The following is a 21,310-nucleotide window of genomic DNA, read 5'->3' on the forward strand; positions in this document are numbered from 1 at the left end:
AGGCCAGACCTGGATCGTTTCACAGCACACCCATCTCCAGTCCATCTTTCAGGGGGGCTCTGCTGTCTCACAACTGTTACAACAAGTCAGAAAACTCTGGGCGGGTCTCTAATAAGGTCATTTCAATGGTACAACACTAACAGTAGCAAGAAATGCACCGGCTTCTCTAAACAGCTAGAGCCTTTGAGCAAGCCAATGAATGCCAAGTGGGTCCAGCAGAGCAGCTCGGTGACTTAAGCTCGGAGAATTTAAGATTGTGAATGTGTTTAAAAGGTCAGTTCACCAAAATATCAGATATCCACCTCCGAGATCTCCCCAGTTAGTCGGCTTAGTTGGCCATGTAGCTAGTGGTCCTGTTAGCTGACTTTAGTACGCCTGAACTGGGAGCTCAGAGCACTGGGGAGAGTTGGTGTTAATACTGCTAGCACAGGAGCCTTGGACAGCAACTCCAGAGCTCACTTATTACCACATGGCTCGTCTGTTTAATCTGTGCAAAAATCTGTGTTTAGTGTCGGACTATTTCTTGGCCATGCGCAGTGACTTCCTGGAGTACAGTCAGAATGCCAACTTACAGCTATAACTCGCACTTAACGCCACTGGTTCCCAAACTTTTCCTATCACGACCCCTGATCAAAACCTAAAAGAAAAAACAATGTACAGAACCCACCTGTGAATTGATTGCATTTTTAACAACTGGTAATTGGTAACAATGCAGGGAAACCACTAATGAAGCCTTTCCTGCAACACTGACATTGAACTCAACACAAACCTCTGTCCATCTTGTTTTTTTGCTTTCAGGGTAAATAATGCTAACACGAACCTTGATAACTAGCTGGCTTCAGAGCACGCTTGTTCCCTTATTGTTCCCAAGTGACTCACATTCATAAGCTTTTTTTTTTCAGCATTTTGAAGGAAAAGGAGAAGAATAGGTCGAACTAAAAACCATAACGACAACTACTTACACCTGCGATTCACTAGGCGAAATATCTTTTCGTTTCACTCCACATGTTGGACATTTTGTGCCCTAACTGCACACTTGAGGATAGCGAAGACTCGTGGACTGCTGAAAGAGTGGTGGACAGGGCATCAAAATCATTTGTGAGCAGTCTCAGACCACAGCTGTGAAGATCAGACTGCAGGCCTTCAGCTTAGAGGAGCAGCGCAGGCTCACTGACCTGAGGCTAATCCCTCTTCAGTAAGCAGCTCTTTGGTCTTCCCTCAGCAGCTACACCCCAAAGAGAGTTCACTCTGTTCCCCTGCCTTTGATAACTACTTGGCAACAAGACAAGACCTTCTTCCCTTTACTCAGAGTTTCCACACTCAGCTATTTTGATATGCCCACACACACACTCATATAAGATATAATGTATGTTGAATAACTTCTGACTTCATGTGGGATGCGGTCATCTTCCCATGTCCAAACCACTTTAATATTAAAAAAAAAAAACAATCTCACAACTCAATGCCTACTTGGATTTCTATGTGTGTATTTCTGTGGGCCATATCCTCATGGCTGCTCCCATGGTGGTACAAACGCCCCCTCCATCCTCTTTCCCACGTCCCAGACGACAAAATGGTCTCCATATCAGCCACTATGTGAGCAGGCAGGAGTAAAATAACACAAGCTGTTCGGAAGTATGGGAAAGGCCAACAGGGACGGTATTTATTTAGGATGCTGATTGTAACGACAGAGAGAGAGAAAGAGGGAGAGAGGGGTCCCATGACATGGCTTCACAAGTATGAGATGTGCGTTGCTCGCTGCTGGCATATTATGGCTAAAGATAGACTGCAGGCACACACACACACACAAACACACTCAAAGCTTTTTACCCATTGACTCTCAGGGTATGGTACTCAGCAGCAGCTGTGTCCTTTTTAGGTGGAGGCTGCGAGTGGCAATAATGAATCGCAAAATCATTTACCGCTCTTTCATGATAAGATGTTTGCGTACATGAACAGGTGTGAGTCTGACAGTGATACGGATATACCTGCACCGAATTCTTGAATGTTCTCTAAATTCACCCTCATTAAAGTGCCAGTGTTACCAAGACAAATGGTCTGATGGCTTATGGGCAACACGTGTCGGCTGCATCGCTTAGTCTCATGTTACATAAAGTGCTAAGTGATACACAATAGGTGTGAGTGTATCTACACATGTCACACACCGCCAGTATGTGTTTCTCCTACACTTTATGTAAATCTAAAGCATTTTTAAAATAACAACCCTGACGAAAATCAAATGCATTCCTATGTGCATATGTCATTCGCTGGAAGGGTTAGGGATCCCACGAAACTTTAACGTCATGGAAAACTGTTACATCCTGGGAAACTTTCAAGCCATATGGGACGATGGTAGAGATTGGGAAGACCATAATTGTAGAGTTGGTTGAGTTAAGGTTAAAAATAATCTGCATTGACAATACGACCCATATCTACTGAATTTGGGTTTAATCAGCTTGAACTTTGACTTTGGTATCCTTGCTTGATTTCCTTCTTATTAAGCAGCAAGGCTCAATCCCATTTCCAATTTTCACCCCTCCTTGCCTCTCAGAACAGAGTCACAAGAGGAAGTGGTTCAAATCTCTCCCTGAGACATTGGACAGCCCTTCAAGACCCTCATACGTCACCATTTTTCACCGATGGTGTTGCTGTAAACTTGTAAACGAGATTCTGGATCTAAATGGGAATATTCCTGGTAAAAAAATAAGGTTGAGTAATAACTAGTAGCTATTGTTTTACACTTGTTATATAAAAAAGGACCATTAATACGTTGAAAAGCCAAAGACAATAACCCTCAGTTTGTTAATCTATTAAATTTTGGTTCAATCACCTTGAAAAACTGATTTTGCCGTCATTTACTTGATTTCAGGCACTTGCTTATCATTGAGCACCGAGTCGGATACAATATTTATCCGTTAATCCGTTAATATTTAACTTTGTTATACACACAAATCTCTCATTTCTGCCATTCCTATTGAGGAAACCTGCCTTTCTCTTCGTGTAATAACCCACCGGTTTGGACGTAAGACTTTCTGTTTGTGTCAAAGAAAATATGCTTCATTAAGAAAGTATTCATACCCTATAACACAACTTGTAAAGGCCTAATGGAACTGGCTCCACAACTTCATGGAGAGCATTAGCATTATTTATATTTATAGGCCAACTCAAGCTCCACTAATCGTTACAAAATCCCCTCAAATCATCACACATTTTTGTGTACCACCATATGCTCCGAAGTTGATACCCCATCGATTTATACTTGAATGAATGAGTAAAGCAATGATCCATCACTGCGTTATGTCGAGCCACAACATCCTGTTTGAATGGCTAATACATCACATACATAATGGAGGTAAAGATACTATTTAAGGCTGCCTTAGACACTGACACTGGAGTGTGCAAACTCAAGAAACGCATTCTTAATCACACAGACGTCATCTCAAGTTCTTGCAAAAACCAGTTGTGAACTCATCGCTTGCTCACATGCTTAACTTGCCAAAAGCTTTGCCTTTTTATCACAGGACAAATACAAAGATCAATTTAACATATCTCACATGTTTTGATCCGCGTGCAGCGTGAGCCATGAACACAATGACCCCTTTTGACTGCATCAGCTGTTTCCACTTGGAAATGGCCGATTAAAATGAAAATTAATGAAACTGAATCAAATCGTGACGGGCCGCTTTCTACTGAATGTCTGGTGTGACCGAGATAGAAAAAAAAAAAATCTCAGTAATCATCAGAAGAGGGAAAGAACTCAAAAGCACAGAAATAGTGAAGTGGAAAATAAAAATGATGCATAACTAAAGCTGAAAGATATTCTTGGATATGACATAAGAGACTATAAATTTAGACCTTAAGAATCCCATAGACAAACAGTAAAGCCAGAGATAGGAGCAAACCATAAAAGTTAAACACAACCAGCGATCTACTGTAAGTAAACTCTGTGAAGTCACAGCAAACACGTCGGTCTGCTCTGTAGAGTCAGAGGCACAGTGTCATGGCTGAGAGCTGACAGGTTGCATTAGGTTAAAAGGATCCTAATGTGCATTAGACCAGCACAGAGCATTATTTCAGGAAAGCAACATCCATTATTAAGCAGGGTGTTGAACTATCAGAGAATAGACAGAGATCCTGACAGGCCTCTTGTCTCCACTTGTGCCAGTGCAGCTCCCAGAGGACAACTTCACATCACAGAGATCAGCCCGTCAAAAGTCGCAGCAGCTCAAACTCTGCAGAGCTCAAATCTCTACCAGTTCTCTCTCTAGTCTTTCGATGACACTGAGACACACGCAACACAAACAAACATCTTGGCCAGTTTCACAACGCATTAGGAAAGAAATAAAATGCAGGCAACATGAGAAACTCATTCAATTTGATGACACGTGCAGCATAATGAACACGACCAAATACAGAAATGTGCTTCAGTTGGCTCCTCACTTTAAGCATTGCCATGCTTCATAACCCTAACCCGAATATGGTCCTACCAAAGTTAAAACAGTTCGGATTATATGACGAGAGATTTCTGTATTTGGGGTTTTGTCTGTGCTCTTATGACTGTTTCAAATGGACGAGACCCAGATGAGCTGGACCAAAGATGAGTAACGTACCACTGAGCACTAATCAGGGTTTAGCAACATTTGAATCAAAATCTGATCAGAGTTTCCTGGTTGTTTGCTTTTTTTTGCCAACCTGTCAGTCAAACCACACCCACACAGGTGTGATGAAGCAGAGTCGTCAAGCGTCGCGCTGCACGGAGCATATCAAGCCAGACAGGAAGTCAGTCAGCAGAGCGGCATCGAGCATTCGGTCAGTTTTCAAAATAAAACGACCTGCGCAGACTGTGGATCTGCGGCACGACAAAGTCGGAAATATTAACAATAAACACACAGACAAACAACGAAACGATTTACTTCCTCACCCATTGCAGAAGCACAAATATAACAGAATGAAACATCATATCATATCATGCTTACTTAGCTAACTCCATGACTTAGTATTGTATGAGCTATGTAAGGCTGCATCATGCAAAGTAAGCCGGCTAACTCTGTGACGGCATGTACCCCTGTCTGGGCATGTTCATTTGTTATAAGTGTCGCCTGTAAACTTTGTTTTGAAACTCACATTCTGTATTTGGCTATGTTTTTCTGTGTTTTGTTGTGTTATCAGATTTTGCTGAACATGTTTAACAGATCGTGTTGTTGTTTCTTAAAGCTGAAGTCCAGACTCAAGACTTAGACTGTCGACCCACCACAGATTCAGTCATCCTACTTTAACTGGACCCTCCAACCATATTTCTTTGTTGGTGACCTCCCACAAAAGGAAGCACGGGATGGCATGTGATGGGTTTAATAGTAACATAACTTTCACTTGACAATAGCCCAGTAGCTGGCCCTTTGCAGTAATTAGTCACGGTTCCTGGTAAACAAGCAGCAGTGGAGCCTCATCTCTATCACATCTCATCTTTAAGAGACCAGAGGGCAGGAGGAGAGGCCCCTCGGACGGGCTGTGAGTGATTTTCTCACATTGGCAATACTTAGCGGCAGGACAGAGGAGGCTCTGTGTGCGTTTGACCCCAGAGCAGAGACGAGAGGTGGAGAAGCACATAAGTCACAGCGTCAGAATGAAAAAGAGACATATTCTCCACCAGGAATCAAAGTGCAGCTGCCAGTGAAGGATGAGACCATTCTGCATTCCTCTGCTGCCACTGCTGCTAATCAATGGCATTTCACGCCAAAGAAATAGCATTTCATGTGATTCCTAATTATATAATAATTCTTCAACATTCTCCAACATCAGTTTAAAAGTCTTCGTTGTGATTTGAACACCGAACTTAAAAATAAATAAAAAAACGTCAATGAAAGCTGAGAAGGTCTGAAGTTGCCCTCTCTGCTCTGGTTTCAAACCAACCTCCAGTTTCACATCACAAATCTGAAGCACATGCCTGGTTTTTCTCCGCAACGCTATAAACTGTCCTCATGAATGCACTGGACTGTATATCACACTGGATAAAATCAATCACACAGCGAGGGTTTCCACAATCCCACGTGTACTCCAGCAGCTCTGCAGGTGTGCCTCATGCCAAAGTCTGGACAGCACATCTCCAACATCTGCAGGTTTGGTAAATTCAGGCCTGTCTTTGAAGCCTCATCTTGTTACCATCTTATCAGTGTCAGATACCATTTCCTCCGGTGCTGTTTTTGTTTTAACATCTTGGATTCAGCTGCATTAATGTCTTTTTCGACACTCTCTAGGATCACAGATTTGCCGGCTGGATGTCCTGCAGCTCTGTGGGTGAATCACGTTAAAAGCTTCGCTCCTTTGATATCATTTTAAAGATACAAAGATACCTCTTAGGTTCTTTAAGGCCATATTATTGGCCTGAGACCTTGTCATATAAGTTCCCTCTAACTTTAAAAAAAAACCAGATATTTGATCCATGTTGATAAGGATGACTTAAGCAGAAAACCATGTACGTATATTATTTATAAAACCATACTCTGGCATGGAAATCAAATTATCTTCAAAGCAAAGTTTGTGATTTTCCTGCTGGTTATGTATTGCAGTTCGGAGCGCATGTGCATCCGAGCCTGTGGTGAACTTTGTACGAGTTTTATGAACAATGTGCAGCGGAACAGAAACAATCTAAAGACTAAGTTCAAGTACAAATCTAAGAACATTTCTAAATGAGGCCCATGGTTTGAGATGGTGTTATTTGTGACAGCGTAACACCCCTATAATCTCACCATATTACATTCCTTAAAGAGTCAGAGACAAACCTCAGCTCTCGTCCTCCTCATCTATGAGAACAAGAGAAAAAGAGTGGAGACACTGTACGTAAAACTAAGATTTGTATTTAAGGTTTAAACAAGCTGTTTTTCAGGATGCAGCATCCACAACTTTAAACCGTTTTCTTCTCAGGTTATTCACAATGGACTCATAACTTAGGACTGAAATATGAGTCACAAACTCGCCAGTGGTCAAACTTGTTAAAACTGTATTCTGTCACATAGTGCGGACACTGCTCAGACATCTAAAAACAACAACAGTCTTAAGTGTTCCTCATGTGAGAGCTGTTCGTGGTTTTCATGAACATAAATCTCACAATTTTCTTACAAATAACTAAAGTGGAAGTTTTGCAATGTCAGTGAAGTTAATGAATTTTGGCCCGGATGCATTCTGTAACACACATATGGCCCATATATCACACACCCCCATATCCCATCTGACAGTGCGAATGGTGTCGATTTCGACATTTCGGTAAAACTCCACACCCCTGCGACGCCTAAGAATGATCACTATTCCTTAAAGCCAAGAGCACCATGTAGAAAACCATCGTTTTGACATCGGAGTCGGTGTGACTGACAAGAAGGAACAGCTGGTCCAACTCGGGGCCACTAAACAACCTTTGAACCACAGTGAGGAAAAAAAAGGTAACTGGAGTATTTCCAGGATTCGAACATTTCTCCCTCAAAGAGAGAAACTGGCAAAGAACTGCTCATACAATCAACACATTCACTGTCTTTTAATATCAAAACTAATTCATGCACTGTAGAAAGTACTTGTGGCATTGATTTGACATGCAGACAGAAAAAAGGCCATTTGCTGTATATGGTTTGTACTGTTGGTTGCTGTGGTGAACAAACAGCCGGCATCATTTTCCCATAAATGCAGCTTTTATCGCCCATTAGATCCACTTATTTAGTCTCAGGATGGCTTTAAGGTTGCTTGTTTAACTGTGTATCTCTGTTGAAGTAAAGGTTTATTTAAATGCTGTATGAACCATGACCTTTCTCTAAACTTCTCTAAACCACATTTCTGGAGCTTCACAGCAAAACAAATAAATGATGTCTTTTAAAATCAATTTTTTAAAGGTTTAAAACAAGTCCTCATCTACTTTAGCTGTCCGAATCCTCATTTAGGGCTGAGCTGTTCCTTTAACCCCACTGTAATGAAAGCCTGAAAACATTGGCATTGGGTGGGGGGGGAAAAGCTGATGTTACTAAACGTAATGTGTGATTTTGCAGAAACGTCCCATATTGATGATTCATGTCTAATGACAGGGTGGAATTCAGACACATTAAGCAACAAAAAGACGTGTTTAGGGTGGAGTGAATAAAACTTTGGATGAAACTTAATTGAGACATAAGACTCACGGCCCTTCCTGTGTGTCCAAACTGCTACTTGCTCTTCCCCATTCTTGGACAAACAGCTGATCTGTCCAGTTTCAGAGGTTATATAAAGTCATACAAACGTCTGCGGCTAAACACAAACCGCAATTATTACTTTTGTGTATCTAAGTCAGCCAGACAGACACACAAAAAGTCCAGACTGCATGCTTGCGGGGAAGAAAAGCACAAAGTTGCAAGTGTGTTTTTCTACTGCTTGTACTGCTGTACTCAATAAGAAATTAAATAAAAGGCATAAATCAAACTATTCAGCCCTCGAGTAGCTGCCTGCACCTCTTCACCACGTCTTACTTGGCTTCAGAGTTTCAGGCCTGATACAAGAATGTGCAGTTTGGCTCGGTTTGTTGGTTCAACCATGACCCAAGTTTAACTGAGTAAGTCACCCCACAGAGTAGAGTAACATTTATTACAACCTCTCTGCACTCAAGTGTGCTGAAGTGTAACACATAATCTGGAAGGATAAAACAAGTAATCTAATTAAATATAAAACCGGGCAAGAAGTGATGATAAAGCAAAGTACTAGACAAGTCTGATGATCAATACTGCACCATCACACGGGGGCTTTAGTGCGTTGCTCCTGCAGGACCTCACAGTTTGATAAGGACGGCGGATCAGCTTTCTTCCACTTGCCGGCTTCATAAAACCAGCTCTCCATGACTCTTAAATATCTTCCAAATGAAGGGATCACATAAAAAGTCAAGTGAATTGTGCTCTGAATACAATAGAGAGTGCAAAGTTCAAACCTGCAAAAGGCTCAACTGAGAATGCGACAAAACCCTTCATCCTGTTTGTGTCTTCATTTATTTCGACTCAAGCACCACACTGACCTCTGAACCCCTCTCACTGCAATAAAAAAAAGGCCTGAGGTCACTCATTTAACAGGATAGGGCATTTTGGCAGAATTTTACAATTTTCCAGCTTTCCAAGTGTCAGACAAATGAGAGGCTCTTAATATGATTTATGTCCCCACATTGTTTGCACATTGGTTTAATGGGGGGCTCGTCCTCTCCGGGCTCAATTATCTAAGTTATCATAGGGATCAGGTAGCAGCTCCTGTCAAAGCCTAATAACCTTCCCCAGTGCTGAGGCTTTTACACTTTGTGTTCATTAGCCTTGCCTTGATGTTTTATCAACTGTGTTCACAGCCACAAAAACCTATGTGAGGAAAGTGGATATTTGCAGATGTATAAATCAGCCGTGACTGTGGCTGCGAATGTGTGTTAACAGGTCGTAGATAGGGCGTTTGATAAGATCTAATTTAGTGCAGCACAACATATTGCTGTTATTTGATATTTATGATTAGTAGGAATGAACATTTTTTTAATCACAAATTTAAAACAGTATTCCATGATTAAATGGTGATAAAATGTCTGATCTTGAGAAGGCAGCTGTTTGATTAACAGCTCATTTGAACAGATGAGCTTCTATGCCCGCCCTAGAGCCTACAATAGCCAATGAGTGATCATGTAGACCAGCGACCCACTCTCTTTTCTTTCTCCTCTCTCCTGAGCTACTTACACACCAGCCTCTGGACGGCTGATGCATCATGTAGCAATCAGATTTCAAATCCAGAAAGTTTTTATCAGGTTTTTAAAGCTCTAAACTTGGAAATTATGCATGCTTATGTAGTTTTATGCGTTTTTAGGCTGTTTTTCCACCTAAGCATTTGTTTTTTTTACTATTTCAAATAGAGAAAAAGTTAGTGTAAATAAAGAAATAAAGAACAACAATTAGTTTTTGCCCCTGTTACTCTCAAGCAGGGGTATTTCTTTTCTTTTGCCAGACACCTGGATATTTACTCAAAAAAAACAACATTTCTTGAGTGTCCATTTTCAGTGGTATCGTTATCTAATTTAAACTTGGGCCATGTAAGATGTGGACCCATTGTGTTTTCCAGCTAATAGTTGCAATTAAAGGTCATCCGCAGGCTTATTTTTGCATCAAAAAATGCAGTCAAGAAAAACAGATTCAACCTCCGAGGCGATAGGCATTTCAGGATTTTACATAAACTTCCAGGAATAGTGATGAAAAACATCATGTGTGTAATTCATTACACAATTCAAACGGGATAAAAATTGTGTAAAGGACGGTCAGGAGCAAGACTTACAAAACCCTGAGGACAACTGTTTGATCATGTAACCGCTCCAATATAACAAAAAACAGCCTTTTCTAGCAGCTTAGTCACAACCTGTTTATGGGCAGCAGCATTTTTTTGAGATTCTTGTCAGCAGCTGGGAAGTTTATAATCTCAACAATGAAATATTTCCAAATTGCACACATGTAGAACATGAGTGAATTCAGATGCTCTGGCTCACCAGTTTGTCAGCGTCACCAGCAGTGAAACAGTAACCCTGCTTTAACCAAAATAACACATGATGACAACAGGTCATTAAGTAGTGACAGTGAACTGACCTGAGTGGGCACATGTGTTGTGTGTATGTGTGTGTTTATCCGTGTCTGTCTGAGTGCGTTGTCAGGACCGTGAGGGCACCAGGTGTACGCAGCTGTCCCTCTGATCCAGGAGCTTCAAAGGCTGTTAGAGCAGCAGTCAGTGTTAACACTCAGACGCTGCGTTAGCTAAAGGTGAGCTCCAAACGGCCTGATGTGAATGGATTTGCCCTGCGGCGACATATGGAGCAGTACATCAGAGTACTGTAAAGCTGTCCAGTATGTGTTGATCCCTCTTACAGATGAAATGCATCATTGCACATCTGCAGACAAGGCGGATCTTGTGCTCGGGCTCTCTGTTGGACATCAGTGATGGTGTGTTTCTTGTAAAACCAAACTATGATGAATAACGTTGCAAGAAACTGGACAAATAAGGAAAATCTGTTTTCTGAAAGCAATTATTTGATTTGCCCCATTTCAAGCCAACATGCACACAACAAAAATGGTTTTCCTTTGGGGGAGAAATGTGGAGAAAAGTGTTTTTCTCACTGTTCTGGTAAGCGGAGACAAAGAACAAAGCAGAATATTAACTTCCTTCCTTCCCACTTCGGCAACAAAGAGTGTTGATTATAAGATATCATTCAACGCGGCTCAGCTGCAGATTGTTTCTTCGCTCGAGCTACATTACACAAACAACGATTTGCTGCTACTCAGTGAACGCACACAAAATGGCCTTGATGACAGCAGCACAAAGTCCTGGCAGCTTTCTCCACCAGTAACAGCCCCTCTCTCCATCACTGGTTCGCTTTATTGACCCAGGTAATGGTGATAATGGATGTTATTCACATCAAGAGGAAGATCAAACAGTAAAAGGAAACCCTTTGCTTCTACAATTCATGCTCCCAAGTGCAAAGCTTCAACCCCATTATAAGGCTCGGCAGGGAAACACCGCATCAAAACACTGTGTACATAAAAAACAAAAACGCCTGAAAACAAATGCAGCCTCTCTTCTGCTTTCATGGTCTAACACTCACAAATACATTGACTAATTGGAAAAGTGTGTTTTCTTGTTTTCTTCACATTTAATCAACTTAAAACCTTACAGTGCAAACAACAACACAAAGGTATTGGTGGAGTGTCACTTAAAACGGGGGCAGTACGAAGCCGTTGATGGCAATTTCAGCTCATAAAAAACACCTTTAAACAACTTACAAAATCACTATTATACTGCTGTACATACAATTTTAGTAAAGTTAAATTTTAATTGTTAACTCAAGATCATGGGTATGTCATTATCTTGGAGTAACAAATGTTGTTTTCCCGACCAACACGATCATTTTCTTGAGATCTTGAGAAAACAAGCTTTATTATCCCGAGATAACGAGATAAATTAATCTGGTCACGCTTTATTCCTTATAGCCTAATGTTTATTAGGTCATACAAGTGTAGCAACTGAATGTCAGATTAAGGAGTACCCATTATTTATGGCAAAAATTCATTAAAAGTTCGTATAGTTTGCTTTTGCTTTGAAAGCCACCCACACAGAGCAGTGTGTGTGTAAAGATCCACTGAATCTTTTTAAGTCGTTTTCTCATGAAAATGTATTTTTAAAACAACATTTATCTTGTGATAATGAACTAAATAACTTGTGATCTCGAGAAAACATTCTGCTTCAGATTCTGATACTGAGGGCAGGACGTTACTGGAGCTTTTTAAAATAAGGTCAGGGCATTACTACAGAGTGACAGTGATAGTCTCACAGTAATTGTCTGAGGGCAGCCTTTGTAAGTTTTGCTGAGCAGCAACAGCTGAGGCCACAAGTGGTAATCACTGTACAGATTACTGGATAATGGGTCACTACATTTCCCTAGATTCTGTTAAGACAGTCACTTGATGTCATCATTGGACAACCTGACTGAGAGCAGGTCAAACCAGACCATAGGCGAGGCATAAAACCACTGAAATGTTTTATGTGACATGCTAAAACATTAAACTGCATCTATTTATTTGTTTTAGTCATTTTTAGGGGGGGAAAAAACTCCTAATTCTCAGATTTTATCTGTAAATGTGAATGTTTTCGGGTTTCGTCACTCCTCTGTGATGATTAACTGAATATCTTTGGGTTGTGGACAAAACAAGACATTTAAGGACGTCATCTTGGGCTTTGGGAAACACAGATTTTTCACCATTTTCAGACATTTTATAGAGGAAACAATGAATCAATTGATGGAGAAAATAATCAACAGATTCATCAACAAAATAGAGCAACAGTGGCACAAAAGGAAAGATCTTATCAGCCTTTTAATGCTGAAACTTTAAGTCCTTTCAAAGTAAGAGACAGACACCCATAAACTCCACCTCTCTTCTGTGTTTAACAACAGTTGTACAGATCTCTGCACAGGGTTTCCTGTTGTTTTCAGCTCTGTTGTCCTTTGCTTTTCTGTTAAACTCAGCTGTACTTTACATTTGTGTGGCACAAGACTGATATTGTCTTGCCTTCATACTGTTTCCTTTCTAAATTCCACTGGGGCTCTGGATTATGTTTCACTAATCCTAACAGCTGTAAATTCACCAAAACAATTTTAGACGTCTCCAGATTGATGCTGCACTGTCACGGCCCAGATCAAAAACAGTGGTGGACTGCTCCTTTTCTGCGTGGTCTCCTGAGGAGTCTGTTGCATGGGAACACAAACAGAGTGCCTGAACAGCTCAGGGCTTTATTTCAGGACACAGATAAGACACCATGTGCCCATGACGAACTTTCTCCACAAAGGGACATCAGTTGGCTACTAAGACGCATAAGACAAAGAATTTGTGATATTTATACAAGAAATACACTGATGTATCTGCAGAGACATGCTTGCAATGTAGAAGGGTGAAAGTGAGAGCGAAATCCAAAGATCCAAGTCCTCCAAGCTCATTTTCAAACAATTATGTCCAACCTGCTACATGCAAAGCTGCTCATATACATAGAAATGACACAGTGCCAGTCCTGAGCTGTGGATACGTTCCGGAAAAGAGGTCTGAATTAAGGAATTTCCATTTCAAACTAGCTCCGCTCTGCTGATCCTCTGCCAGATTACTCGGCCTCAATTTTCTCGAGACACAAGGCCATTTATTGTCCGCGACCAGCTCGCTTCTTCTGAGGAGCAGCAGTTGTTTTGAGGCACATGAAACCGAAGCAGCAGCAGAAAGTAGCGACCTTTAAATGAGCGAGGTCTAATGTGGCCACTCTTTGGCCCGGCTTGATTAGCAGATGTCACAGGAAGTGAATGGCATCCTTATCGGGGGTCACCACTGCAGTCCAGCAGTATGTCCTCTGATGTCATCAGGGGCTAGACGGAGATCTGGGACAGACAGTCACACCAATTTGTGTGTGTGAGGGGAGATAAACTGACCACAGACTGACTACCACAACTTTTTCCCCTCCAACTGTGATCAAATAATCTGGTGTGAAGTTTGTCACAATACTTTCCCGCCCAAATATCGGGATATATGATATCACTAGAGATGGGCCCGATCCAATCCTATATCGGTATTGGGTCCGATATAGACGTCATTCACTCATCGGATATCGAACTGGGAGGGTCAATCCACTTACCAATCCAGATTCCAGTCCGCAGCTTGCGCTGGACCATGAACACGCTGTAAAGTAGCATGAGACACGTCACAGATCCAGATTCCTTTCCACATCTTACCATGAACCCGCAACAACTTTCTTCAACTGCAGTCTGCTGCTGAGTGAGCCATTAACGTTAGCTGTTGGTTAACCAAAATGTCCTAGTTTGGAGATATTTTAGTCTATAAACGCCTAAAAACAAGACAGCAACATGTAATGTATGTAAAGCCAGCATGCCGAAGGTCGGAGGTACAGTTGCGTCGTACAACACCTCCAGTTTAATTGTGCACCTACAGAAGTTTCACGTGAAATAGTACCAGAAGTTCATGCAAGCCAACAGCCAAATAGACACCACCAGGCAGAAAACTCTCGCTGATGCTTTCCGCGAAAAACTTCCAGCCGGCAACCCAAACCCGGTGTGTATGTGAAGCCCCAACATAAATATAATACATTTAAAGTCATTGCCTTTATTTATATATAATGTATTTATTCTAGGATCATGATGTAACCTTAAACACAATACCAACAATAATAATGATAATATTAAAATGAAAAGAGCCCTCGTATCGGAATCTGTATTGGTATTGGCCGTTGTGTATCGGGATCAGACCAGAACTGAAAGACTTTAGATCGGCTCATCTCTAGATATTATCATCGCTCGTTCACTCAGTGAGTCCAGCCAAGCCAAGTCGACTGAGTGATGGACTCAGTGAATTTGTGGTGTTGCCCACAACTGCTTAAAGTAAACACGACACAGAGCCTCATTCAAATCCCTTGGCTCGTCATTTTCTCCCGCTTTAAACTCAACATATTTCCAAACTGGCAAGCTTGCATTTTTTTTCCCAGAAACTAGGTCTGTATGTTGAAGCCTTGAAGTCACCTCCAAAATATCAACGCACATTGCCTCCGCTGCCACGACAGCACTGGATGCATTTTCTTTTCAAAATAAAAGCCAAAAATGCCGTAACAGCCGTTAAATATTGCGAAAAATCTTGCACATGACGGCAAATATCGTGATTTTATTTTCCATAATATATAATATTATTATTAGCTGAAACGTCAATTTTTCGATTAGTCAATCGACAAATCTTTGCAAGATTTGCTGGTTTTCTGCTGTTCTTCGTCATCTTTGATCTTTGGTTTTTGGCCTGTTGATCAGGCAAAAGCAAAAATTTGAAATTTGAAACTGCGATGGATATTTTTCATTATTTTTTTACATTACAGCAACACTATGTAGAAATTGGCATCTTGTGCGATTTGGCGCCCCCAACACTGAAGTTACAGAGTGCAGAAACAAGTGATAGGGGGGCGGAGTGGCTGAGACAGAGACACCATTCACCCCATTACAAGACACTGTACCATAAAAGCTGTTATTTTAGGGGGGAAAAGTTACATAATGTGGCTTTAAATAAACTAAACTGCTCTTAAATGAATAGGAATCCAACACAGTGGAAACAGCTCTCGTGCCAAATTTCTAACTGTCATGTTGACACCGTTGTCCAGACAAACAACTTTACTTGAGAGATAAACAAATGTAATACAATGAATGGCGGGGCAGATTATGGATTGGAGGTGAAGAACAACAGCAGCACAGGCTTGAAGAAAGCCAGAAAAGCAGCAAAGGAAGTGGACTTGATAAGAGCAGGGAGGGCTGGAGGCGATCACGGACAATGGTCAGGCTGAAGTCAAACAGGAGATTGACTCACGTGGTCGAGGAGTAACAAGCATAAGGAAAGGTGAAGGTGTGTGGAGGGCAGGAGAGGCGGGAAGTGGAGCTCACAAAGAGGAAGGGGTGGAGGGAGGAAAGCTTAGTTGACCTGTCTTGTTTCAACAAACAAGTGAAAGCACACCAACAAAAAAATAAAAAGTTCTTTCAAAATGCGGACAGCTGAGAGACACATAACACCACGTATAAATCTACACTCACACGACCTTTTCTAAAAATAAACATTCATCTGCACCTCGTCAGATGACATCCAACTTGTTTTTCTTATAGTCCCACGTGGTCTGATGATAAACTGCACAGGTGGACGGCTTTCTCTCACTCTTAACCTGCGCAGCGAGAGCTGAACTCACTCCTGGAATGTTCTGTGAGTTTCTGTGTGCTGAGACAAGAGCTGACAGAAAGCAGACGGAGAGCTCCCCGGCCACAACCGGACCGGACCTCTCTGTGTCACAGGCTAAAAATACATGCAGCAAACTATTGAAACTAACTTTATACGCCATGGAAATTAGCAAAGATAAACGTCTCATTCAGGTCATTTCAATTCAAATATTTTACAACTAAGCAGCAATCGGTTTGTCACAAATCTTCCGTTCTTTTAAAGGTGCACTGCGTAGTTTTGGGGAAGAATTTTTAATCAGAACTAAACTAAATCAACAAAGTAAACAAACTCTTTATTTTCATAAATACATTCATGTTTGAATAAACAAACTGACCTTAAAGGACAACACATTTTCACACTGTTTTACTTGTTGATATGTGGCGGACCCTGTCACCTTTCTGGCTTCAAACGGTGTTCAGGGGACCTTATTTTCCTCTGAGAACAGCTTGTTCATTCAGTTATGGGAAAAAAAGACACATTTCTGAGTTTCTGAGAATTTCTTCTCCATAACTACATAGCGCCCCTTTAAGTTTAAATTCCTGCATTTATTTATTTTGCTTCACAACACCTGCAAACAACACACCCAGCCACAGTCTTCTTTCTAAAATCTACTTCCTGTGAGGACTTTTAAAAGTCAGGGCGCTTGAGAAATCAGTTTACAGCGGCTGGATAGTTTACTACCCTGGGAGGATTTTTTTTTTTTTTTTTACTGAAATCTCATGTAAGCAAAAGAGGACTGTGCAGCTCCACATCTATGCAGTGTAACTCCCTCTGGAGCTGACAGCATGCTGACAGGAGGTAAAGTTTCTGTGCAGGCAACAGTTGAACCTCTAGACTGGTACCTTCACCTCACATACATGATGAGAAGTTGGACAAAACCCAGTCTGAGCTGTTGAAACATCACACACAATGCAGTCCATTCATTCCTACTCTCTTCCTAAGTGTTTCTGTGTTGCATCCTGACACTCAAACAGTGCGGATCAGCTTTATCCCACCGACAACAGCGCAAGCCCCTGGTGCTGCACGGATCCAGTCATGTTTTTTTCGGGCACTCACCTCCCCAGGTGTGAAAGAGGACCAGAAGTCCGACGAGCAGAGAGGCAGCGTCCCGTACAGCCATGGTTGTTTGGTGGGTAGGTAGTGCAGCTGTCCGTGCTGGGGTGTGTGTGGAGGGAGTCTGACAGGGACTGGTCCTCCTGGAAACTGTATGAACACACACACACAGAGAGAGAGAGAGAGAGAGAGAGAGGCGCGGGGAGGCAGATGATGCAGGAGGGGCAGAGACTGGAGGTCTGCGCTGTAAAAAATGTCCGTCTGCTCGAAGGATTCAGGCGCAAAACTAACCCAAAAGGCGACCTACTCTCCAAACTTTAAACATCTCTGTCTCCGCTCTTTTAAATGGCTTGTTTATTTATATTAATAATACAAACATGAGTCCAGTGCCTGAGTTCAAGTGGTGTCTGTAGCTGGGTATTTTTTGCAGTGTGCAATAGGAGGAACTTGAGTGAGAGCAGCAGGAGGGAGGAGGTCTGTGAGAGAAATAGTGTGAAGTTATAATTTACAGCTTTTTGCAGTTTCCCAGACTCCAACGTGATACATTTCACCACCAAGAGGATCATTGCTCATGTTCTCTCAACGGGAAACCATGTCTGGTGAAAACAAGCTCACCCTGACTTGATTCGGTGAAGCCTGGTGTGAAAAGGTGTGGCCCCTCTTTAGCAGGATTTGGTTTGTTTTTGATTTATTTAGTTTTTGTGTGTTGGAGAGCAGATATATGGTGGTGGTGAGCCCGAATGATGACGAGTAACGTGTAAGAATTGGCCACCTGTCAAATTCACACTCAGAACAATAAGGCCTACTTCGGCTGCCCTTAGCTAGTTAGCTCAGTTAGCCGTGCAGTTAGCGGTTGGACTGGGAACTGTTAGCATGCTAACTTCAGTAGATACCACTGCAGCACAGTATATTGACATCATAATGTCAAAACGTTCATTTATTCACATTCTGTGTATAATTTTAGTCGTTTTTTTGAATTTTTTCAATCAAAACTCTCACAATTGATGGTCTAAGGACAGAGGATGTCGTTTCACTGTACAGATTGTAAAGCCCACTGAGGCAATGTGATTGTGATTTTGGGCTATATAAATAAAATGTATTTTATTTTATTTTGACGTTCTGCCTGTTTAACTCCATCCTGGACAAAACGTCCTCCTGCTCCATGGTGAACTGATGCAGCTGCAGAGGATCTTTAACCTACAAATCATAACCTGTCACAAAGGTGAAACACCTAAACCCTCTCTCTGTCTGATATGTATATGTTAACTGTGTGCCGAGGATTATTCGCTCCAGGATTTAAGAATATAAAATAGTTCATTCATATTTTGGATTTTTTTATGCAGTAGCATGTCAAGATGCAGTAGGTCGATGTTTTTTGTTGTAAAGGCCCTTAAAACAATCTCAGTCTGCTTCTGAGCTGCAAGAACACACTTTAATATGCAACTTCTACTGCTGGGGGTCTGAGTCAAAACAACGAAAACAAAGACAAAGCTTGACTCACTGACTTACTTCCTCATTCTCTGATGCAACGACTAATGTTTTGCTGGAAGTTTTAATGACAGGCGGTCAAATGAACGCACTTGGGAACATTTGGGATGATGTAAAAACAAAAATATATCACAAATGTCTTGTGTCGTGTTTGTTTGTTTTTTTAGTTGCCTCCGGTTGTTAATTAATATTTTAACTTAAATAATTGCTTATTAGGGCTACGCAATAATGGGATTGTTTGATTACTTCATTGCATGTCGCACGCAAGCAACCAAACCAACTGTTGTGTAATTTGTGTAATTTTAGAAGTGCTTCTCTGAAAGATTTGTCATGAAAAAGTGAGAACTGTGCTGATGTTGATATATTGTGCAGCCCTATTGCGTATTTAGTCATGTCTGTAATCTCAATGGCACTTACAGCACAACACATGGCTCTATTCAGCTGAATTCTGTTCTCCATCAATAACCGTCTCAGTGATAATCTTTATGTCCATCCAGCCCCTCATAAAAAACTATGAATATGACTCCGTCTCTGTGTTGGATGCCAAGCTTAATATGGACATCATAAGGGGGTTGAGTAAGACTCCCTACAAAAACCATGTATAAACATGGTGCCTGCCAGAGGACGTGAATAATTTACATGCTGCTGACCTCCTGCACTTTAGCTGCAGAACTCCAGTCTCTGACATGTAAAGCAGTTTGACGGTACACATGATTTTGACTGCTATCTACAATGTTTGACAAACTGTAAAAAAAAGCACCCACGTATTCCTGGGATGTGCGCACTGAAAACAAATTCTCAGAGTGTCAGAGGGCTGCAGGAAAATGACACAAAATACTGCGCTGTTGACACTCTGGTCAGATACCAGGCCGCTGTGGCTCGCTTGATCCAAGTCAACATAATTCAAATATTTAGTCAGCCCAGACTGGAGAGTAGCACAGTACATAAACACAGGAAGGTTTATCCTTTCAATATTAGGTTAGATTTTAGATGAGTCAAACTCTCTCAACCACTGACTAACAGGTTAACGATGCCTAAAGCCTAACTTATAGACTTTTAAAGCTAATACAATATCAGTATTAGAGGGATATCAACCAATAACATTAACACATTTGTTAAAGGAGACATATTTTGCTCAATTTCAGGTTCATAATTTTATTTTGGGTGACTACTAGAATAGGTTTACATGCTTTAATGCTCAAAAAAACACATCTGTTACATCATACTGGCCAGTCAACAGCACTGTTTTCCCCCTCTGTCTGAAACTTTCAAGATGTTTTATATTGTACAAGAACCGATATAACACACTGAAGGAAAGGAATGAATGAAAAAGCATAATAGGTCTTTAAATTTTAACATATGTGGCTTCATTGTCTGTATGTTCTCTAACATCCATCTTCTTTAAGTCTAATAACTCTTTTCCGTAACACATACAAAGGTTTAGTATTAGTCATATAGGTGTTGCCCCACACCTGTCATGGCTTTTTGTTAGTCATTTCCTGTTTTATTTTGTAAATTCATCCTCACGTGTCTTGTTGTGAATTTCAACTTCCTGCCTTTGTCTCTTTCCCGTCATTTCCTGTGTTCACCTGTGTGTCATTTGTTGATTAGTCCCTGTGTATTTATGCCTTTGTTTTTCCCTTAGTCTTCTTAGGCCAGTGTCTTCTGTGTCTCATGCTTCTACTGCGTTCCTCTGTTGGTCCTATCTCCTTGCATTTTTCCTGGTTTGTGCTTAGTTTACGTGTTTGCTCTCGGATTATTCCTCTTTTGTCGTAAGCCTTTGTCACTTGCCTTTTTGTTGCTTGTATTTGGACTTTGGATTTTGTGGACATCAGCTTTATTCTATTAAAGCTCTTTTTCTGTTCTTTTACCTGCCTGACGAACAACTCCTATGTACAATAAACAAAATATGGAAGAATAAGCGATGGTACAAAATATGAAGAGAGGCAAAATCTAAACTGTCCTTTGCAACACATTTAAACACTTTTCTCTGTATTTATTCTATACGAGGTTTACCAAGTAACTTTGTCGTCCATTATGACTTCCAAAACATTCTTTTAATCGGAAACAAAAAATTGCAAAGTGTCCATTAGTCTCATAACTAGTCTTTGTGGTGTTGAACTGTGCTTAAAGAATATTTCTTTGGGCGTTGCTCAGCTGCAGTACTAAAAATGCTCCTCAGTCGAGGTTGGCACAGCCATGATCACCTGATCAGAAGACCTGAGGGACCAAGTGTGTTACAAATGATACAACACCTCCCCAAACGTTGTCCAGACAGTGATAAAAAAAAACCCCAACAACCTCAAACTGCCTGTACAGCTGCAACAGTCGTTTAATCTTAGTATTATTTAATCCCATGTGAACTCTCACAGTCTGTCCGGTTTGACACAGATCAAAGAGTGGTGGGACGCACATTGTACACTGATCTCTATAACCTTTGCTGCTGGAAAACACTGCTGTGTCTGCCA

The 21,310-nt window shown here is 41.2% G+C and overlaps 1 protein-coding gene across 4 annotated transcripts in view; it reads right to left on the bottom strand.

Annotated features, from left to right (window-relative positions):
* Positions 1 to 17,499, bottom strand: part of mcamb (melanoma cell adhesion molecule b) — a 39,028-nt gene extending 21,529 nt beyond the window's left edge. For all 4 annotated transcript variants that reach the window (XM_084351483.1, XM_084351482.1, XM_084351480.1 and 1 more), the window contains exon 1: positions 17,358 to 17,499. In XM_084351483.1, coding sequence (XP_084207609.1) covers positions 17,358 to 17,421 — 64 coding nt within the window. In that variant the 5' untranslated portion in view covers positions 17,422 to 17,499. The remainder of the gene's footprint in view (positions 1 to 17,357) is intronic.
* Between the last annotated feature and the right edge of the window lie 3,811 nt (positions 17,500 to 21,310).

This window comes from Pagrus pagrus, assembly GCF_965226575.1.
Source record: "Pagrus pagrus genome assembly, chromosome: 4".
Taxonomy (NCBI): Eukaryota; Metazoa; Chordata; class Actinopteri; order Spariformes; family Sparidae; genus Pagrus; species Pagrus pagrus.